The sequence below is a fragment of the Notechis scutatus genome, chromosome 6 (genome assembly GCF_049901735.1).
Source record: "Notechis scutatus isolate UNSWTSFEM ecotype Mainland chromosome 6, rNotScu1.2, whole genome shotgun sequence".
In the NCBI taxonomy this organism is placed as follows: domain Eukaryota; kingdom Metazoa; phylum Chordata; class Lepidosauria; order Squamata; family Elapidae; genus Notechis; species Notechis scutatus.
In genome coordinates, this window is record NC_142014.1 from 34,795,877 (window position 1) to 34,817,251 (window position 21,375).

General features: G+C 35.9%; 1 protein-coding gene across 5 annotated transcripts in view; it reads left to right on the forward strand.

Annotated features, from left to right (window-relative positions):
* USP15 (ubiquitin specific peptidase 15) overlaps positions 1-20,752 on the forward strand; it is a 62,282-nt gene extending 41,530 nt beyond the window's left edge. For 4 of the 5 annotated variants that reach the window (XM_026667810.2, XM_026667811.2, XM_087967944.1 and 1 more), the window contains 12 exons: positions 1,799-2,023; positions 4,419-4,502; positions 4,591-4,685; positions 4,819-5,010; positions 7,221-7,336; positions 8,402-8,674; positions 11,419-11,489; positions 12,662-12,777; positions 14,668-14,817; positions 16,078-16,181; positions 16,267-16,355; positions 18,931-20,752. In XM_026667810.2, the coding sequence (XP_026523595.2) occupies positions 1,799-2,023; positions 4,419-4,502; positions 4,591-4,685; positions 4,819-5,010; positions 7,221-7,336; positions 8,402-8,674; positions 11,419-11,489; positions 12,662-12,777; positions 14,668-14,817; positions 16,078-16,181; positions 16,267-16,355; positions 18,931-19,116 (1,701 nt within the window). In that variant the 3' untranslated portion in view covers positions 19,117-20,752. Of the gene's footprint in view, positions 1-1,798; positions 2,024-4,418; positions 4,503-4,590; positions 4,686-4,818; positions 5,011-7,220; positions 7,337-8,401; positions 8,675-11,418; positions 11,490-12,645; positions 12,778-14,667; positions 14,818-16,077; positions 16,182-16,266; positions 16,356-18,930 lie in introns of those variants that run through there. The other variant, XR_015750047.1, reaches the window with a different exon arrangement.
* The last annotated feature ends 623 nt before the right edge of the window (positions 20,753-21,375 follow it).

Consider the following 21,375-nt stretch of genomic DNA (forward strand, 5'->3'; position numbering starts at 1 on the left):
GATGAACCTAGCTTTGCTGCCCGTTGCATTGCAAATAGGAATCTAAAAGCCAAGAAAGAAAGGGAAGTTCCTGCACAGTAAGGCTGTTGCTACTGCCCACCGGCTCTGGGGACCTCGTGTAAGCGGCTTCAGCAGCACTTTGCACAAACGCCCCCGGAACACTTTTTTCTTTTTTTCTCTTTTCTCTTTTCTCTTTCTTTTCTTTCTTGTCCTTCTCCCTTCCTCTCTCATTCCCTCTTGTTCTCTTTTTCCCTCTTTCTCTCTCTCTCTCTGTCTGTCTCAAAGCCATGGCCAAGTGTTCTTTGCTACTTTCATTTCTTCTTTTTGGAATCAAGAGTAGCTGAACAAGGATTGGCAGCCGCGCTGGAAGCGTCCCTTCGGGTGACCCTTCTCCTCCTCCTTCACCTCGGGTGTGCACGCCATCCTCCCGGCCTCACCACGGCTGCCGGTCACGAGAGGAGGGAGAGGGAGGGGGAGACAGGTTGCCTGAAGAGACACTTGCAGCGTGGCTGGCTATCCTTGTTCAGCCAGTCTGAATTCCAAAAAGAAGAAATGAAAGTAGCAAAGAGCACCAAGGAAAGCCCAGCCACGGCTTTGAAGGAGAGACACACACACAGACACAGAGAGTGGGGGAGAGAGAGGGGGGAAGATAGGGATCCGGCCGCTTCACTATCCCCTGCCGTCACCCTTACCTTCTCAGGCAAGCGAGGGAGGGGAGGGTGAGGGGCAGGAGTATCGGTCACTTCAGGCAAGGTGAAGAGGCGTCGACCAAGCACGGGAGAGTAGAAGCCTGGGAACGGCGGCTCCCGGCTCAGCTAGCCCAAGGGGTTGCTGCAGGCATATCGGGACAAAGGCAGCGAGAAGCCCTGGGACATCTGCCCACTCACCTGCTATCTGGCCAGGCCGGGCTGGGCTGGAAGAGACACATCAGCCGAGAGAAGGAAGAAAATGTGCTCCGGGAGGGCGGGCAGGTAGGCGGATGTCCCGAGGCTGTTGCACATGCGTACTGCAGCCCTGGGACATCCGCCCGAGCTGCGCCATGGCCACCACGTGGTAGGGAAAGCTAGGAGAGCAACTGGGACAAGCGGGTGACTGGGCGACCCGGTTCAGGGGCGTGGCCAGCCAGGGGTCACCACCAGTTCTGCGACCCATGCCAAATCACTGCTACCGGTTCTCCTGAATAGGTGCGAACCAGTTGAATACCACCTCTGATTCAGAGGCAACAGCAATGTTCTCTTTTTTTTTTTTTTGTAGGTTGCTAGAAATGCTTCCAAACCAAGAACTTCTCTATAATTGTTCATTATTTTTATGTTCCAAGAAATTTTCAGTGGAATAAGATTAATAAATGGAAGCCATTTTTTCCATTTAAAAAAGAGAAACACAAATATGCTTTATGGGGACTGGGGAGATGTCCATGGATGCTTTCAGATCCTATATTTAGGGAATTAACTATCTCAAAATGGCATTGCATAGATACTATGATTAAAGATTCTTACTTTTGATTCTATTTCTTTCCCTTAGTCAGTTGGTCCTACTAGATATTAGAATAAAATTTTATGCCCAATGAAAGACCCTAAAAATTATCATCAACTTTGTTTGAGATAATCTGGCATTCATAATGAATATAATATAAAGAGGATAATATATAAAGATACTAAATGATTTATCTTTCTTGAAAATTACTTACTGTTAAGTTCTATATCGTACATATAGGTATGTGCATGATATCTTAATTTCATTTAAGTATTAAATGCTTCCTAAAAGTTATTTGTACTATTTCAATTTTGTCTTAATTTAGATAGTTGCTGAAGAAGCTTGGGAGAACCATTTGAAACGAAATGATTCCATCATTGTAGATATATTTCATGGACTTTTTAAATCAACCTTAGTTTGTCCAGAATGTGCCAAGATCTCTGTAACATTTGATCCCTTTTGTTATTTAACTCTCCCTCTACCTATGAAAAAAGAACGCAGTTTGGAAGTTTATTTAGTTAGACTTGATCCACTTTCCAAACCCATGCAGGTGAGAAATTATGACATATTTTACAGCAATAGTTGCTTTAATGTTTTAATTGAAATGGATTTTGTTTATTTTTATGAATTTCAAATCATACTTTCAATTTGATACAGTGGTCCTTTCTCTTAACTATGTATATAACTTGTAACTTTGCGTAATTTATAGTTCCATTGTAAAGATGGAAGCTATTCACCCCTTGAATCATAATAATATTTGATGTTATGATTACTACAGCGATACAACACAATAATTTGTTATGAATACTAGAACTATTATAAGACAAAAAGTCTGTAAAGCATTTTGATTTTTCAACATGATTGATATTAAATAATATAATTTATAAATATAATTTTCATTTCCCTCATAATTTAACCATATTTCTAGAGCCATGTTGATAGTTCTGTGTTCTGTTAAGAAATCACCCATCTCTCAGCTCAGATTTCAGAAAATCACCCAGTATTTATCATTGCTTTTGGGGCATAGTTCTATCCATAATCTTAATCATTTTTATGGTGGCAATCAGTGGTGAGATTCAAATTTTTTTACTATCAGTTCTGTGGGCGTGACTTGGTGGGTGTGGTAGGGGAAGGATACTGTAAAATCTCCAGTCAGAGGTGGTATTTTCCAGTTCTCCAAACTACTAAAATTTTTGCTACCAGTTCTCCAGAACTGGTCAGAACCTGCTGAATACTACCTCAGGTGGCAATTATAACCAAAAAACTGAGCAAAACTGAACAAAGTATCAGATATTTTATATATATTATGGGAAGAAAAAAAGAATCAAGGTTGGGCTTCTGGGTTAAGCAAAGTTATTAGATAAAGGTCCCAGTCTTTGCATCTTTTATCATAACTTAAGAAAATATATCTGTTTCAATATTCTCATTATGTTATCTGTTCAAATCTGTTTGATTAGGTCTGGTACCTGATAGAAGTTAAGAAACAGCATTATAGTCAAGCTGCCATTCTCAAGAATCTTTGTATTTTAAAATGAGGTTGTATTCCTAAGATAATTGGCAGAATACGTTACAAGGCTTCCTTTAACAATGATGAAGTGGAGAGCAGGGGTGGGATTCAAAATTTTTAACAACCGGTTCTGTGGGTGTGGCTTAGGTGGTGGGCGTGGCTTGGTGGTCATGTTATTAGCTGAGTAGACATGGCTTGGTGGTCATGTTATTGGCTGGGTGTGGTCAACTCATTATCACACACATCTCCTCGCCTGGCCTCTCATGACTGTAAGGATGCTGCAACAGTCGTAAGTGTGAAAAATGGTCATAAGTCACTTTGTTCAGTGCCATTGTAACTTTGAATGGTCACTCCACACAAGCAAAGTACCAGCAAAGGAGGGGGGGAAAACTCCAGAGACGTTCTTGAGTCAGGAAGTCTAGTCCTGCCAAGAATGTAATAAGGGTTAACAGAGAGGCAGTTTCTGTAAGCAACACCAGAATGTTTTCTTCCTGACTTCCTTACAGGATTAGGCCAGTAATTTCTTCTAACAACCGGTTCTCCGAACTGCTTAGAATGTTAACAACAGGTTCTAGCGAACAGGTGCGAACTGGTAGAATCCCACCCCTGGTGGAGAGTCATAAGCTTGCAGTTGAGTTTGTGCATTCCTCAAAAGGAAATAAAATACATTATTGTTTCCAGTTTGTAGTGCACTGGAACTCAGTGCTACAGTATATAGAGATTCTGTAAGGGGCAAATTTTGAAAACATTTGTTCCAGAAAAATGCAGTTTACAATTTATGTGAGAAAAACCTGTTGTGTATTAGATAAGCAATCAGCAATAGGGCAAATTCAATATATTTTTCTTTATTTATTCAGATCTGTTTATTTCATTAAATTGATTTGTTTGGAAAATAATATCTTAAAGGTACAGCAAACTAACAATAAAATGAATGCCTACATACTGTATTGGGGTAAGAATTACTAGATCAGTTAATGAGTTGTAAGGATTCATTATAAATCATATACATAAGGAATATTATAATACTTTACTATAGCTTGAAAAACAGTAGTATGAATTGGAGGATGATGGCTTTGAAATTCAGATATGAGCATTAGTTTGTTTAAATGTTGCAAGAGGATCAGGCTGTACACTTTTCATTGTAGGCAATTGGATTTTATCAGCACGTTGTTTATTAATAGATTTCCTTTCCACCACCAAAAATTTCCTATTAAGCCACTGTCATAGCTAGTAATTCCTTTCCTTTAAAGATGGACTTGGGACTTTGATTCATGTAAGTTTACAGCTCATTCAAAAATTAACTCCCTAACTATATATATTTTCAAAAGCTCTTTTTCATATACATTTTCTTATGTTACTTCAATATTAAATATTAGGGATTATATCCAGTTATCTTCTTTGTGTTTTAAGAATGACAATATTGTATTTTATTTTCTAGTACAAAGTAGTAGTACCAAAAATTGGAAATATACAGGATCTCTGCATCGCATTATCAACTTTGTCAGGTGTTGCTGCAGACAAGGTATGATATTTCTTAGGTGATTGTACATCAAACTAAATATTATCTATATATCTAAACAAATGTAAAATAAAGTGTATTTCTTTTTTAGATGATCGTTACTGATATATATAATCATAGGTTTCATAGAATATTTGCAATGGATGAAAATCTAACCAGTATTATGGAACGTGATGACATTTATGTGTAAGTTCAAATGTATAATCAAAATAATATTTTTATCATAAATTGTATGTGATTTAGTTGAATTATTTAAAATATGGCCTAATTTAAAATGAGTATTTTGTGTTTTTGCTTGACTTCATTTTTCCTGCTTTAGATTTGAAATAGCCATCAATAGAACTGAAGATACAGAGCAAGTTGTAATTCCAGTTTGTTTAAGGGAAAAGTTTCGTCACAGTGGTTATAGCCATCATAGTGGTTCAACACATTTTGGACAACCTTTCCTTATAGCAGTGCCTAGAAATAACACGGAAGATAAACTGTATAACCTTCTGCTATTAAGAATGTGGTAAGTGTAGAAGAGAAATGCTACACTACATTTAACTTATATTGGAAATATTTGCACATCGCAAATGAAGATCTTCTAGCAAAAGGTAAAAAACTTTAAGCTGCTTTTTTTTGATTCCCTGGTTAATCTTTAAAAAAAAGGGTCAGCAATGACTGCATGATGCTACATATTTATTTACTTACAGTTGTACTCATAAGTTTACATACCATGGCAGAATTTATGATTTCTTGGCCATTTTTCAGAGAATATGAATGATAACACAAAAACTTTTCTTTCACTCATGGTTAGTGGTTGGCTGAAGCCATTTATTATCAATCAACTGTGTTTACTCTTTTTAAATCATAATGACAATAGTTTACATACCACAGTTCTTAATATGGTGTATTGCCCCCTTTAACATCAGTGACAGCTTGAAGTCTTTTGTGGTATGTGTGGATGAGGCTCTTTATCTTCTCAGATGGTAAAGCTGCCCATTCTTCCTGGCAAAAAGTCTCTAGTTCCTGTAAATTCTTGGGCTGTCTTGCATGAACTGCATGTTTGAGATCTCCCCAGAGTGGCTCAATGATATTGAGGTCAGGAAACTGAGATGGCCACTCCAGAACCTTCACTTTATTCTGCTATAGCCAATGACAGGTCAACTTGGCCTTATGTCATGTTGGAATGTCCAAGTATGTCCCATGCGCAGCTTCCGGGCTGATGAATGCAAATTTTCCTCCAGTACCTTTTGATAACACACTGCATTCATCTTGCCATCTATTCTGACCAAATTTCCTGTGCCTTTGTAGCTCAAACATCAAGCGATCCACCTCCGTGTTTCACAGTTGGAATGGTGTACTTTTCATCATCGGCCTTGTTGACTTTTCTCCAAATGTAGCATTTATAGTTGTGGCCAAAAAGCTCGATTTTGGTCTCATCACTCCAAATGATTTTGTGCCAGAAGGTTTGAGGCTTGTCTCTGTGCTGTTTGGCGTATTGTAAGCAGGATACTTTGTGGCATTTGCGTAGTAATGGCTTTCTTCTGGCAACTCAACCATGGAGCCCATCTTTCTTCCAGTCCCTCCTTATTGTGCATCTTGAAACAGCCACACCGCATGTTTTCAGAGAGTCCTCTATTTCACCTGTAGTTATTTGTGGGTTTTTCTTTGCATCCCGAACAATTTTCCTGGAAGTTGCGGCTGAAATTTTAGTTGGTCTACCTGACCGTGGTTTGGTTTCAACAAAACCCCTCATTTTCCACTTCTTAATTAGTATTTGAACACTGCTGATTGGCATTCTCAATTCCTTGGATATCTTTTTATATCCTTTTCCTGTTTTATATAGTTCAACTACCTTTTCCCACAGATCCTTTGACAATTCTTTTGCTTTCCCCATGACTCAGAAGCCAGAAATGTCAGTGCAGCACTGGATGAAAGATGCAAGGATCTGTCAGGAGTCCAGGAACTCATTGACCTTTTATACACACACACTAATTACAAGCAAACAGATCACAGGTGAGGATGGTTACCTCGAATAGCCATTCAAACCCCTTTGTGCCAACCTGTGTGCATGTTATCAGGCCAAAATCACCAGAGTATGTAAACTTTTGATCAGGGTCATTTGGGTAGTTTCTGTTGTCGTTATGATTTAAAAAGAGTAAATAAATGGCTTCAGCCATACGCTAACCATGAGTGAAAGAAACGTTTTGTGTTACCATTCATATTATCTAAACAATGGCCAAGAAATAATAAATTCTGCCAGGGTATGTAAACTTATGAGCACAACTGTATTTCATTTCATTTCTACATCCATCTCAATAAATGGCTCTGAGCATACATCATGGAATATAAAAACAAATTAAAAACAATATAAACAATATAAAATAAATTCTGGTGGCACCAAGTAGAACTGTTACCATGCATAATACAACCAAGAAATGGGGCCCTTAACACTCTGGGTCTTTAACACGCTCTGGGCCCTACCTAGGCCAGGCATACAATCTTATGAAAGCCCAGCAAGATTGGGTTCAATCGATATGTGAAAGGGAGAGTGTTCCAGTGCGTAAAAGTAGAGCAATTTTTATCAAGTTATGCTGCTGTAGCACAACTATAAAATACAAATACAGCATTACTCGATTTCCAAACTTTTTAATGGTTAATTTCATTGCATTATAAAATGTTTAAAAAAGTATTGTAACAAAAAGGTTGGTATAATAATTGATTTGCGCATTTCAGTCGATATGTGAAAACCTCTGCTGAAACAGAAGACACTGAAGCATCTCTCCAGTGCTGCAAGGACAATAGTATCAATGGTAATGGTCCAAATGGAATTCATGAAGAAGGATCTCCAAGTAAGGCTTGAATTTAAAAAGCTGCTCTAACATTAAACTCTGTTGTCTTCCTTTAAAGCTTATTTTGTCTTGTCAATTGCCTTTCAGCATCTTGGTTATCCTTAATCCATAATCCTTATTAACATTCTAATAAATGTAGAAAACGGTCACTCCCTAATACTTATGAAGCTAAAAAGTACAAACATAAGGAACATTTTTATTGTCAAACGATCAAATCTTATTTCATATACTGTATATTATAATTCACAGTTAGTGTGTACTGTGTTAAAAGTATGTTATTTTAAAAAGTTTAATACTTTACATGTCTCATGAGATTGCTCTGTTCTCTTTTAAAATAAATGTATTTTATATAGAGAAATTGTGAAAGAAAGTGGCTTTGTAATAACAGTGCTCTTTCATCTGATAGAATGGTGCCATTTATATGTATTTTTCATTTCATTGACATGCCATACAATTCTAATTATTTGGCTTAAAATACTATGGGCAACACTTAATGAAATCTATGAAAAGTCCTAGCAGAAAGATTGAATAAAATTCTAAAGAATCAGAGTTACTCTTTTTTTTAATAGTTTAATTTGTAATTAGCATATATAGTAGAATAAGTTGAAATTGCTTAAAATAGATTAGTATAGAATATACACAGATTCTTAAGTTTTTCTCCTTTATTGTTCTGAAATATTTGAGTTTAGACATTTACCTCTTTTTAACAGCTAGTGATATCCTCAATCCTATAATATTTAAAGAAATATCTGAATTGATTAGAATCCATATTATTTATTATTATTAATAACATTCTTTTGGCTTAATAAATCATTCAGACTTAAGGTAAATCAGGTAGACTTTACCTGTCCTGGTTTCTCAATGAGAATAGTTTATATACAGTTCTGTTAATCTAGTTTTATGCATGTGTTTCAACTTCTAACACAAACAATTTATAAATTTGTGTTTCAGAATTTTTCATTAGAAAAAGATAGTCATACTGTAACTCTTTATGCCTTGATTTTATAATCCATATATAATCCACATATCCAAAAGTCAAAGATATCATTATGTCTTCCATCATAGGTGAGATGGAAACTGATGAACAAGATGATGAATCTAGCCAGGATCAAGAACTGCCATCCGAAAATGAAAACAGTCAGTCGGAAGATTCTGTGGGAGGTGATAATGATTCTGAAAATGGATTATGCACAGAGGATTCCTGCAAGGATCAACTTATAGGGCACAAAAAAAGATTGTTCACATTCCAGTTCAACAGCTTAGGCAATACAGACATCAATTATGTCAAAGATGATACTAGGCATATACGATTTGATGATAGACAACTTAGACTAGATGGTAAGTTTTATACCAGAATAAATTGGATTTTTGTAAATGTTACGATTACTGGTCAATGAATAAATAATATTTGTCAACTTTTAGGGTAAATCCAAAGGTATACAATGAAAATGATAAATTGAATAAATATATTTTTAAAAAGCATTAAATATGTTGCTGCAATGTAAAATCTTACATTTCAGACTACTATATATCCCCTACCATAAAACCATAATGCACTTCCCAAAGTTTGCTCATTGTTGGCTTTTTTACTTTTTCAATCAGAATTTCCCCTTATACCTTGCTAGATAAATTTAACAAACAAATCCTTGTAGTTTTTGTATTCATTCTTACCATTTTTTACTTTTATAGAGAAACAATAATGACATTTTTCCAAATGACAGAGCATTCAGATTCCCATTAAACAAGTTAAACATGGCTCCATAAACAAACCATATCCATGTTTTAATATTTGTTCACATACATCATATATATATGTAGATTATTTTTCAACATTTTCTCCCAGTTTTATAAATTCCTTCCTACCCATATTTTCTTGGACTCCACATTTGTAGATAAAGTTGTAATTCCATACTTCAATGTATCACTATCATTCCCATTCAGATCTCTAAAATACTCCATCCAGGCCGCTTTCTCTTCAGATTCATCCTAATCATTTAATATTTTAAAAATGTCTTTATTCTGCTGTTATTTAAATATTTTTAACTATATCCAAAACAATTTTAACTGGCAGGGTCCAGGTAAAGAGCTTTCTCTCCCATTACCCCCACTCTATGGAGGTCTCTCTCCCCAGAGTTGAGGTGGGCCACCACTCTCCTGGCCTCTCCTGATTTTCCAGAAAGGTTGCTTGCTTGAGACACATAGAAAAGCATGCAGCCATGGGGCTGGTTAGCACCTGAAATCCTTTCCTTGCCTTTAAATTATTTTTTTTAACATTCCTTGCCTCTTTTTAATTTTGTATAATGTTTTATGCTTTTAATATTTTATTTGTATGCTGCTCAGAATCCCTCTGTGAGGAAAATGGGCAATTCCTAAATATGAAAAATAAATAAATATTTTATTTTCACAATTTTTTTGGCATTTTCTGCCCCTTTAAACCTTAAATCTTCCTTACTCTATTTGATGTCTCTTCTTCAACTCTACTTTTTTCAATACTTGTTTTTTGCAGTAATTATTACATTTTATGCATCTTTTATATCTATTGCTTTTCCAGTTGTAGGTATAAAATAGACTTCTGCTTAAACCATGTAATCAAAAGAAACCATTCTTTCTTTATTCACCAATGCCATTATTAGTCATTTGTGGGTATCTGAATAGCTGTCATGTTTTGTTTTGCAAAACAAATCACAGTGACCCAGTGGAAGATGACAGACATGAATTGCTATTTAAAGTAATCCCCTACCCCCATTCTTGTTAAGATTAGAGCTGCAACTTGATATAGGTGTTAAACAGGAGAGGGTACTCCATATGGAACCCCCTGCCAGCCATATTTCTTCACTGCAATAGCCACCACTAGATCCCCCCATTCAAAAAATAGGAAAATTATCATAATACAGTGGCTCCTCAAAGACAATCACAAAGGATATTGTGGTTGATAGTATCAAAAGTTGCCGAGTGGTCTAGAAATAAGTTGATTCTTACAGTTCCACTATCCAAGTCCCACCAGAAGTTAACCATGATGTTCTGTGTCCAAGGCTGCCACTTCTCAAAATCTCTGAAGTTGTCATCAAGCCTTTGCAATTTTCCTCACAATAGTGCACAGAAAAGCCCATTCCAGGTGATCCATATCTGGACTAAAGCATATATTCCAACATGCAGGTTATTTGTGGTGGGGTGATATGTGGGAAACATTGGTGGGGAAGGTGGACAAAGAAAGGTACTCAAAATATCAACAGACAGGTTAGAAAGTGAAGGAAGAGGAGGAAGGCACACCAGTCTTGTTTTATTCGTCCTTTAAGATCCTTTATAATAACAGATAACAGATAATCAGAGTTGGAAGGGACCTTGTAGGTCATCTAGTCCAACCCCCCCGCCCAAGCGGGAGACCCTAGATCATTTCTGACAAATGGCAGTCCAACCTCTTCTTGAAAGTCACAAGTGATGGCACTCCCACAACTTCCAAGGGCAAGCTGTTCCATTGGTTGATTGTTCTCACTGTCAGAAAGTTTCTCCTTATTTCCAGGTGAAATCTCTCCTTGTTCAGTTTCCATCCATTATTCCTTGTCTGGCCTACAGGCGCTTTAGAAAATAGCTTGACCCCTTCCTTCCTGTGGCAGCCCCTCAAATATGGGAAGACTGTTATCATGTCTCCCCTGGTCCTTCTCTTTACTAGACTAGCCAAGCCCAGTTCCTGCAACCGTTCGTTGTATGTTTTAGCCTCCAGTCCCCTAATCATCCTGGTTGCTCTTCTCTATATATCCATCTGTATTTTGTTTCAACCGAGCAAGATGCTGAAGATGTTTTATATATGTGTGTTCAAAAAAAAGTTTCTTATCATGTACCCCACATTTGAGCACTTTAATATAAAATTATAATAACTTTTGGTAGTTGATTTCCATTGCACTGCGAAATAAAATTCACATATTTTTTTTATTTAAAAGTGCAAATTAAATCGATATGGTTATGATTTTCTAAAGTTCAGAGTTATAATTTAATATTATATAATTAGTAATCAGAAGTGTAATATTTCCTTAATTGAAATTCATGCATAATTTCAAATTCTTGTATTATCTTTTTCCTTTTAGAAAGATCTTTCTTGGCTTTGGACTGGGATCCTGAATTCAAGAAAAGATACTTTGATGAAAATGCTGCTGAGGTATGTGATATTTAATAAACAGAAAACACTACCTAAATATTTGCCACGTTGTTTGACAGTGGTAAATTAGACTAATCCATTTGATCTTTCCAAATTATGTGTAGTCAGTTTATCATGGAAGAAAACTACTTTATTGTAAAAATTGTATACATTCAGGAAGGAAGGACAGTATCTACTGTCAGCTGGCAGCCAATTTTTAAAAATGAAATGTTTTATCAAAGAGTTTACCAGTAGAATTGTTGAGACTAGAAAAAGTACATAGAAGAGCAACCAGGATGATTAGAGGTTTGGAGACTAAAACATATGAAGAACGGTTACAGGAACTGGTCATGGCTAGTCAAGTGAAGAGAATGACCAGGGGAGACATGATAGCAGTCTTCCAATATTTGAGGGGCTGCCACAGAGAGGTGGGGGTCAAGCTATTTTCTAAAGCGTCTGTAGGCCAGACAAGGAATAATGGATGGAAACTGAACAAGGAGAGATTTAACCTGGAAATAAGGAGAAACTTTCTGACAGTGAGAACAATCAACCAATGGAATAGCTTCCCCTCAGAAGTTGTGGGAGCGTCATCACTTGAAACTTTCAAGAAGAGGTTGGACTGCTATTTGTCAGAAATGGTGTAGAGTCTCCCACTTGGGCGGGGTGGGTGGGTGTTGGACTAGATGACCTACAAGGTCCCTTCCAACTCTGATTATCCGTTATCTGAGAATAGTTGCTGTTTTCAAATCAGATTCATTTTCCCTGGGCCAAAATAGTCATGGTCTAAGATGTAGAAGATATCATCTGAGGCACAAATGAAAGTCTGCTTGATCAGACTTGGGTTTAACATAAAAAAAATCATCTGCATGCTTTGCTGTCATGATAAACTCCCTTCCTGAAGAAATGGTATAAAATGAATTGAGTTATCCTCCTTTCACCCCATTGCATAATTTATCCAAATTTCCCTCCACAAAATTAGATGAAACTGGAACATGCAAAATAACACTTTCACTCATGAATAATGTCTTTTTTTCAAAGACTTCCAAATAGATTAAAACTAGCAAAGTTCTACTTTCCAATTTGGCATATTTTTCCATTAGTAAACGTATAGCTCTTTTTTACAGAAAGACAAAAATCACTAAAATGAATTTTGTTTCATTTGTTCTTTTAACTCAAGAAATACTTCTCTTTAGGATTTTGAAAAACATGAAAGTGTGGAATATAGACCTCCAAAAAAACCATTTGTGAAGTTAAAAGATTGCATTGAGTTATTTACAACTAAGGAAAAGTTGGGTGCTGAAGATCCATGGTAAGAGCAAAATTTACTGAAATTTCTATACTTTTCACTTTTCTGATAGTTTACTAATAGTTTCTAAGCTTAGTATACATTGTAGAATAATGTGGCTGGTGTTTTTTTTTCCAAAGAGCAGAGATGTTTCAGATATGATGTGGGTGTGTTTACAGTACATGTCACTAGCTTCCTAAAGAATCATCTTTTTCTAAGCTGCAAGATCTATAGTTATTTAACCAGACCTATATTTACTGAAAAATAATTGTTATGTAATACTGTACATAACTCACTTTCTTTTTCTCTTTTTTCTTAACGTGTAGAAAAAATACTAATGAAACCCAGATTTATAATTCTACCAAAAAATTAACATATTGGCAGTAATTAATTAGGTCAAAGAGAGGACTATTTATTGCAGTAACTTGTAGAGAGGAGGCTACAAAACATTTCAACATATGCTTATCCTATGAATCCTATGATGACATATCTGAAATATCTGATCAAAAAAGACTAAAGAAGAAAGTGATGAATTTGGTCGCTTCCTAACTATCAGAAAGATCAAGCTCACCAATCTTGATTAATTGAAATGTCAAATTAACAATTGATGTTAAAAAGATCAAATGCAACTTCCCCACTTATCTATCTACCGTCATCTATGTCCTTCCACTGCCGCTGCCCCCCCCCCCCGCTCAGTACAACCCCAATCATTGGGGCTGATGCAGGTGGGGGCAAAACCCACACCAAATTGGGGACTGGCAAGTGCTGCCACACTGTCTTATGAGGGTACTTGCTGGCAGGAATATTTCAGTTTCCATCACCATGCATGAGGAAAAGGTCAGATTGGAGTGGTTGCCATATCCCTGAGGCCTGCCTGCTTTCTGGCTTCTCCTTCCTGCCCTAGAGTAAGGCTGGACTGGGGAAGCTGGGGCTTCCCTGGCATTTTACTTTTCATTGGAGGAGAGGGGGAGAGGCACTGCACTCACATAATACTGCAGCACCCCCACAATTTTCATACAGCCTGTGCCAGGTCTCCCTCATACTCCTGAGGCACGTCACACTGGGACTTTATTTGTTTAACAACTCCTGAGATTGCTTAACAACTGTAATCAGGAATGCTGAGATTATGTTCATTGACTGAACCAGTCACATGATATCTTGCTTAATGACCACTCCATTCAACATTCTGATCCAAATTGTGAACCTAAATTGAGGACTATCAGTAATTCACATTATTCTTTTCCCACAGTAAACCTACAGTTGCTAGAATCAATGAAAAAACTAGATAGGAGGAAAATTGACTCATTTGGGCTATGGTATTGGAGAAGACTCAGAGCTACATTCCTTGGACAGCTAAGATGACATAGAAGCAAGTTCTGAAACATATACCAGACATACTGTATCTCTGGAAGATACAGCAAAATCACAAAACTTTGTGAGATAAGCACAACCTATGATTTGGTAGTTCTAGCTAGCATTCAGCACCTGTGTCTCAGGCAATTTATTTCTCCTCACATAAGCAACCTTACTCCCACCAGCCACCCACTCACATCTGGGTTGCAGATGGAAAGCACCTCATGTTAAGCTAGACAGACACATCCCTCCCTCCTTCATCTCCTGCCCAAGAGCAGTAGTCAAGCCCCCTGTGTCCCCCTTTTTCATAGATAAGCTTAAAGACTAGAAGGAAAAAGTAAAAGTAAAAAAGTGTTTTTTTTACTACAGTATTTGCATAATAGGACTGATAGTATATTTCCACAAGTTTCAGGGAAAACAGAAAAAATATATCTCTAAGGTTTTAATTTGTAACAAGCATTTAATAAATTAAGCATAGTAAGAAAAGTTTATCTTCATATTTTTCTTGCCACATACTTAATTGTAAAATAAGTCTTTAACAAGATTTTTTGGTCTCTCTAGGTATTGCCCAAACTGTAAAGAACATCAGCAAGCTACCAAGAAACTAGATTTGTGGTCGTTACCACCAGTACTAGTGGTGCATCTAAAACGTTTTTCTTATAGCAGATACATGAGAGATAAATTGGATACATTGGTTGACTTCCCAATAAAGTGAGAACATATCACTAATGGATAGCTTTGTGTTTACTGTTGATATGCTTGGTGTACTTTTACAAACATTTATTCTACTTGTTTGCAAGAATATATATTAGGTATTTATAATATTATATAATGAATCAGGGATAAGCTTTCAGGCTGAATGGCCATGGCCTTTTTTTCTTTTGTCCTGATCATGGCCATTTAGTCCAAATGCTCATAACTGTTTAATTGATGCCAGCTGCAAAAGCTTACACCAGTATAATAGTATATTCTATAATATTTATTATTCTGGTGAATATACATAGTGATATAACTAAATTATGGAAGTGTGATTATTATATTTGGAACTTAACAATACTTTAGGTTATGGTTGCCTGAAAATGAATCTACGTATCTGATTTTTAAAAAATTCTAAAATAAGAGGAAGAAGATAAGGCATAGGCCATTGGGTATGTTATATTGAAATGACAGAGAATATTCTTGCTTTTCTGAAGTTTCAGAACTATACTATAAGTTCATTTATTATATAGACAAAATTAGTATACTTTAATTTGAATAGTATTATGTTGCCTTTTTCATCCAAAAAACTGCTTGCTCTCCAGTGTTTTAATTAAATATGAATACATTTCCCTACATTAAGTAATCATGCCGAGTAATTCCATATGTAGACAAAACTTTGGTCCTATATCCATCTGTATAGAATTATTCATTTATTTTGAATTATGTGTCAGTTTTATGAGGTAGATCAGAGTAAGAAACCTTTCTTTCTTACCTGAAAGAAAAATGCTTCTGAACAAAATATGAACATGCTTATGAATTAAGCTTGTTTGATTGAAGCAGCATGAAGTAGCTGACAGAATGATGAATATACATATACATACATACATACATACATACATACATACATACATACATACACCAAATAAGTAAAGGATCACTTTATTTAGTAGATTTATATGTTGTTTCCTTCAAGAAATACAAAGCAAATATATATGTTCTTTCCTCATACAGGTATTGCTTACATATGGTATGAGATTGGTTGTCACTAAGTGAACTTCAACTTTTTAACTTGACCTTTTACAAAAAAGTGTGACTAAATTATTTTAGAAACTATATCTGTTGATAAATTATTGTAGGTTTTTTTTTTACAAAGTCTTCAATCTCCTAGATTTTTAGTGATTCATTTATTGCTTTCTTCGTTATTGAAGAAAATGATAATTACTGATAATAGAGTTTTTGAAAACTAATCTTGTTTGTTTTTTTAAAAAATAGTGATTTGGATATGTCTGAATTCCTAATTAATCCAAACGCTGGACCTTGTCGCTATAATTTGATTGCAGTGTCAAATCACTATGGAGGCATGGGAGGAGGGCATTGTAAGTAATGTATTTTATATGTATGACTTTATGGTTACTATGGCTGTTATTAGCATTTTGAGTAAAATGATTTTTCTTATTCTAGATACTGCTTTTGCAAAAAATAAAGATGATGGGAAGTGGTACTACTTTGATGATAGCAGTGTGTCGACTGCATCCGAAGAACAAATTGTGGCAAGTATCAGTTTCCAGAAAAAATAGCATTATTGCACAGGAACAAGATCCAAGAGTGATATAGTGTTTTACCATGCCATAAAACACATTGTAATAATATAAAACTTTATGAATTGTATTGTTGTTCATGCAGCCAATCTGGAAATGTAAATCCAAAGCACCATTATAAATGCTGTAAGTGAATCTTGTCAATTTCATCCAGAAAACCAGAGTGCCCTTGCTTCTTATCCTGTGCACATCACTGAAAATACTTTGTACCTTTACTTAATAAATATTTTTCATCCAATATTATTGTATGGACCTTAGGAGGTATTTCAGAAAGCAATGCAGCATACAAAGTCTATTTTTAGATTCCGTTCTTTATGAAATGTTAGCAATAAATTTGTAAACAGACTTTAAATGGTTCAGTTCATTCCTGGAAGTAAGGTCCCTAGTGATGGCAAACCTATATCACACATGTCAAACGTGACATGCCACAATATTTTGGGTGACATACCAGTATTCACCAATATCCAACCACTATTCTTGGTAGCATGCCCTATTCTTGTATAATTTTTGGAGGTTGTGAAATCCTCATGAAAATGAGGTGTGCTGTGATGCAGCTCTGGACATTCTGGGAATTTCATGAAGGTATATGTTCTTGCACTGCTTCCAGGGCCTCTGAAAATCACAGAACAGGTTATGCTATTCCATGGTTTTCAGATGCTGCAGAAGCTGTAGAAGAGCATTCTGTAAAGCTACTTCAAGAACAAAAGCCTTGTGCAACCTGGAGCTACCTCAAATGAAAGAGAACACTGCATGAAGATAAGCAGTGTGCAGTGGTGGGATTCAAAAATTTTTACTATCGGTTCTGTGGGTGTGGCTTGGGTGGTGTGGCCAGTTGTCATGTGACTGGGTGAGCGTGGCCAATTTAGCAGTCCATTTTGCCAATTTAGCAGTCCATTAAACAATACACAGCAGCCCCCTTTTCTATTTTTCTTTTTAATTCTGCATGAAGTTTTTGCTCATGTTTTTTTTTTACTGTGGGGAGAGGTTGGCAATGCCTGGGGAAGGAAAGGCATGCTTTCCACAGGTCTCATGGCTATATTTAAATGGCCAGCTAATGTCATTGGTGTTGGGAGATTCCTTGGTGAGGTGATAGTAACTGGATGTGTGATGTTCACTGGTGCAGTAACTGGAGTTAGTAAATTGACAGGTGTGGTGAGTGTTAACGGAGAACTAATTGGGCTGGAGATGTTAACTGTGCTCAAAACATTGGCTGGGCTTCTCATATTCATTGCAGCAGCCACAAAGTGAGGAGCTGCTCCTTTGATACTAAGTGAATTTTGCCCCATTTAACAACCTTTCTTGCCACAGTTGTTAAGTAAGTCACTGCAGTTGTTAAGTTAATAACGCAGTTGTTAAGTGAATATGTCAGAAGGTTGCAAAAGTTGATCACATGATCCCGGGACAACTGTCATAAATATGAACCAGTTGACAAGCATCTGAATTTTGATCATGTGACCATGAGGATGCTGCAATGGCTGTAAGTTGAAAAGCAGTCATTTCAGTGCCATTGTAACTTCAAATGGTCACTAAATGAACTAACTTAACTGCTGTGATTCACTTAACAATTATAGTCATAAATGGATCAAAACTCACTTATCAATTGTCTTGCTTAGCAACAGAAGCTTTGGACTCAGTTGTGGTCAAGGACTACCTCTACAGTAGGAATCTATTAAACTCATTTTAGGTTAACAGGTAGTCTAAAAAGACGTTGAATTGGCTCTTTTACCTGCTGATATTCTGAGCAAAAGGAAAAGTGTGCATGGCTGCAGCCAGAACCTGGTTTGGAAAACACATGCCTGGGGCGGAGGAGCGATCCTCCTTTATACTGCTTCAAGGCTGGCTTCTTCATGGGCGCTGGAAGTACTGGCTTTCCCCACCCTGTCAGCCCACACTCACCTCTCACTCCAGGCATGTGAACCTGCATTTTTAAAACAAATACATAAAAATCATCCTTTGCTAGGACTTGATGTTCCCCAAGTGTTATTTTAAAGTTTTATTGGCAGATTTAGGAAAAAGAGTTGCTTTTCAATTGCTTTTAGCTTATGCCCAAATAAGTTTTAGTCTCTTTTTCAGTGAGCTACAGTGCTAATGTATTTGAGATTATCCACTGCCTCAAGTTAGTTTAGTAACTATATCTCCCTGCCCTGCTTAGTTCTATGTGATCAAATTTAATTGATTTGTAGCATATTTATTCAAAACAAATCCTGTTTTCCTAATATGCTTCCTCTTTATTCATCTCTCTCATGGTCAATTTTCATTTATGCCTTGTGATGGGCTACTTCTGCATGTATTATCCATGTGCAAACATCTGACCATTACTAAAAACCTAGGAATTAAATGCAGTATCAGTATAACTATTTGCCAAAGGCAGAGACTAGTTATTTATGTATGAAAGCAATAGAATGAATTGTATTGTCCTTAATTTGAATATATTTTACTATAATAAAATTGAAAATTGAAGTAATTAAAACAGGTAGTTTAACTTTGATAATTAACATTTCTCCCCTTTTTTTTTTTTTTTTTGCAGTCCAAAGCAGCCTATGTGCTCTTCTATCGGAGACAGGACACAATCAGTGGAACTGGTTTTTTCCCTCTTGATCGGGAAACTAAACAAGGTGCTTCTGCTGCTACAGGCATTCCATTAGAGAGTGATGAAGACAGTAATGAGAATGACAATGATATAGAAAATGAAAATTGTATGCACACTAATTAATTGAAGAACTAGAAGCCATACAGATGGGAACTCTCAATTTTAAAAATGAAATTATTCACCAAATTAAAAATAAAATCTGAGATGGGAAATTTCAGATAACAGAATGTAAATCCTTGTTACATTTTAACTTGTGCAGTACCTGAAGTGAAACACAATGAAAACACTAGAATTTGTCTCTAATATCTTTGCAATCTTGTATTTACAAGCTATATAGGAAATCAAAATAAATCCCTTTACAATTTCTGCTGCAATCTGGATGAATTACAGTTTCTTTGTTTTGGATGCAAATTAATATTGACAATTTTGGATTTGTTTTTTTGTCTCAATACCCCAAGATTATTACTGCAAAACCTCAGTTTTTCAGTGGATATGTCCTTAGACCGGTAACAAAAACATTGACTAGTATATTCAACTCAATGCAGCAGCATTCTTGGAATGTCATTTTCAAGTGTCTCCCTCAAATGTTGATTAAAAAGAAACTTAATCATGATAAAATGACTTGGAAAAGGTGTTTTAACCTTTTGTAATAAAAGTAATCTTCCAGAATATTATGTTCATCTTACTGCTGCTGTGGAACAGGTTCTGGATTTCATGCTGCATTAAGGAATTGAATTTTTCAATTAAATGTAAGTATCCCTCATTGCTTGTTGGATCTACTTTGTAAACATAATCCCTGTTATCTTGTTTATAAGATGTGCGTAACTTTAATCTGGTGTCAGTCCAAAAATTTTGACTGTGCTGTAAGTCCTTCTCTTCCTCCCAATTTTTAGTAGTTTGACAGTTTACAAACTACATACAGTGTAATAGGTTCCGATTTTTAATAGTATACTGTATTCATAGTAATGATTGTGCATCAAGCTTAGATGACTTTTCCATATAACTTGCCTTCAAATTTGTTAATGGGCAACTGGTTCAAAGGTAGGTCTGATAATTTTTCATGTGCGTTCTTGGTGGATTCACCATAGCCTTACATCTTATCTCAAAAGGTAACTTTACTTAATATAGAAGAATTGGCATTTGCATGTTCGAGAGTCAGAACCTGTACAGTAAGTAGATAAAGTATACATACCTTGAATTGGGTTTTAATTGTGTTGAAGGAGTATGGGATGCCAAAAATAAGTGTGACCGTTTGAAACGTTTTTGTTTGCCGCTTTCCCTTTGATAGTTGAAGAAAAGTATTGTTGATTCATATACAATACTGTCTTTGATAGAAACTCTCTTAAGTGTGGAGGCACACTTCACATATCTACTACCTAAGGTCCCACCATTGTTAAAGCAAAAAGTATGATCTTCACTTGAACTAAGCAAATACAATAGGTTATAAATTGTGTATTGTAAATAAAGTTCACTCTGTGAGTGCACATTTTGGTAAATTATTTATTTATGTTAGCATTTAAAAGTTTAAAATTGCATTTGACCAGGATAAAATTAGGTTTGTGGACATGGCTTTGCTTTATACTTTGATATTAAAAGCTGGTGTTTAATCCTGGTATTTTAAAGCTGCTTTTTTTCAATGTAAGCTAGCCTCCTGCATGACAGAGGTTGAAAATTGTCTGCACTTGAGTTCACTTGGGTTTACATTTGAAATGCGCATGTTTTATTTATAAAAATTTCAATAAAGCTATTCAACGCCTTATTTAGTTTTCTTGGTTTTTTCAAATCTTTGATAATTGCTGTGTGGTTTTAGAAATAACAATCTTCATTTAATAGTGAATATGCCATCATTGAATCAAATACAAATATTGGCCACAGCTAAATTTTCAGCCATCTTGAAGATCTGAAAATGAATGTTCTGAAAGTGTGTCTTTTTAGAACAGTACAATGGCATGAATAAGTAAAACCTGGTACAATTTTACATATACTTACACCAAACTAAATTCTTCCGAACTGATTAAGATACTATCAGCAATATGTATAGGATTGACTACATTTGAATTGTCCACATCTCAGAAATGCCTCACCACTATTTTGACCTCTTTCACACATTGCATTGCTTTATAAAATCAGTTTCACAATTATATAGCACACTTGTATTTTCCAAGCAGCTGATTTAGAAAAATATTCATAATACATGTTCATATTAATAACTAGGTTCACAGCCTGCTTAGACATAGTTTGCTTAACTATGGTTGTTAGAACTATAATTGTGTTTGCATATTAAGTGGATTTGGCATAAGTCCAAAACCAAACCGCATCATGTATTAGTGTGATATGTAAATCAACCCACTATACAAACTTGCTGTGCTAAATTAAACCCCA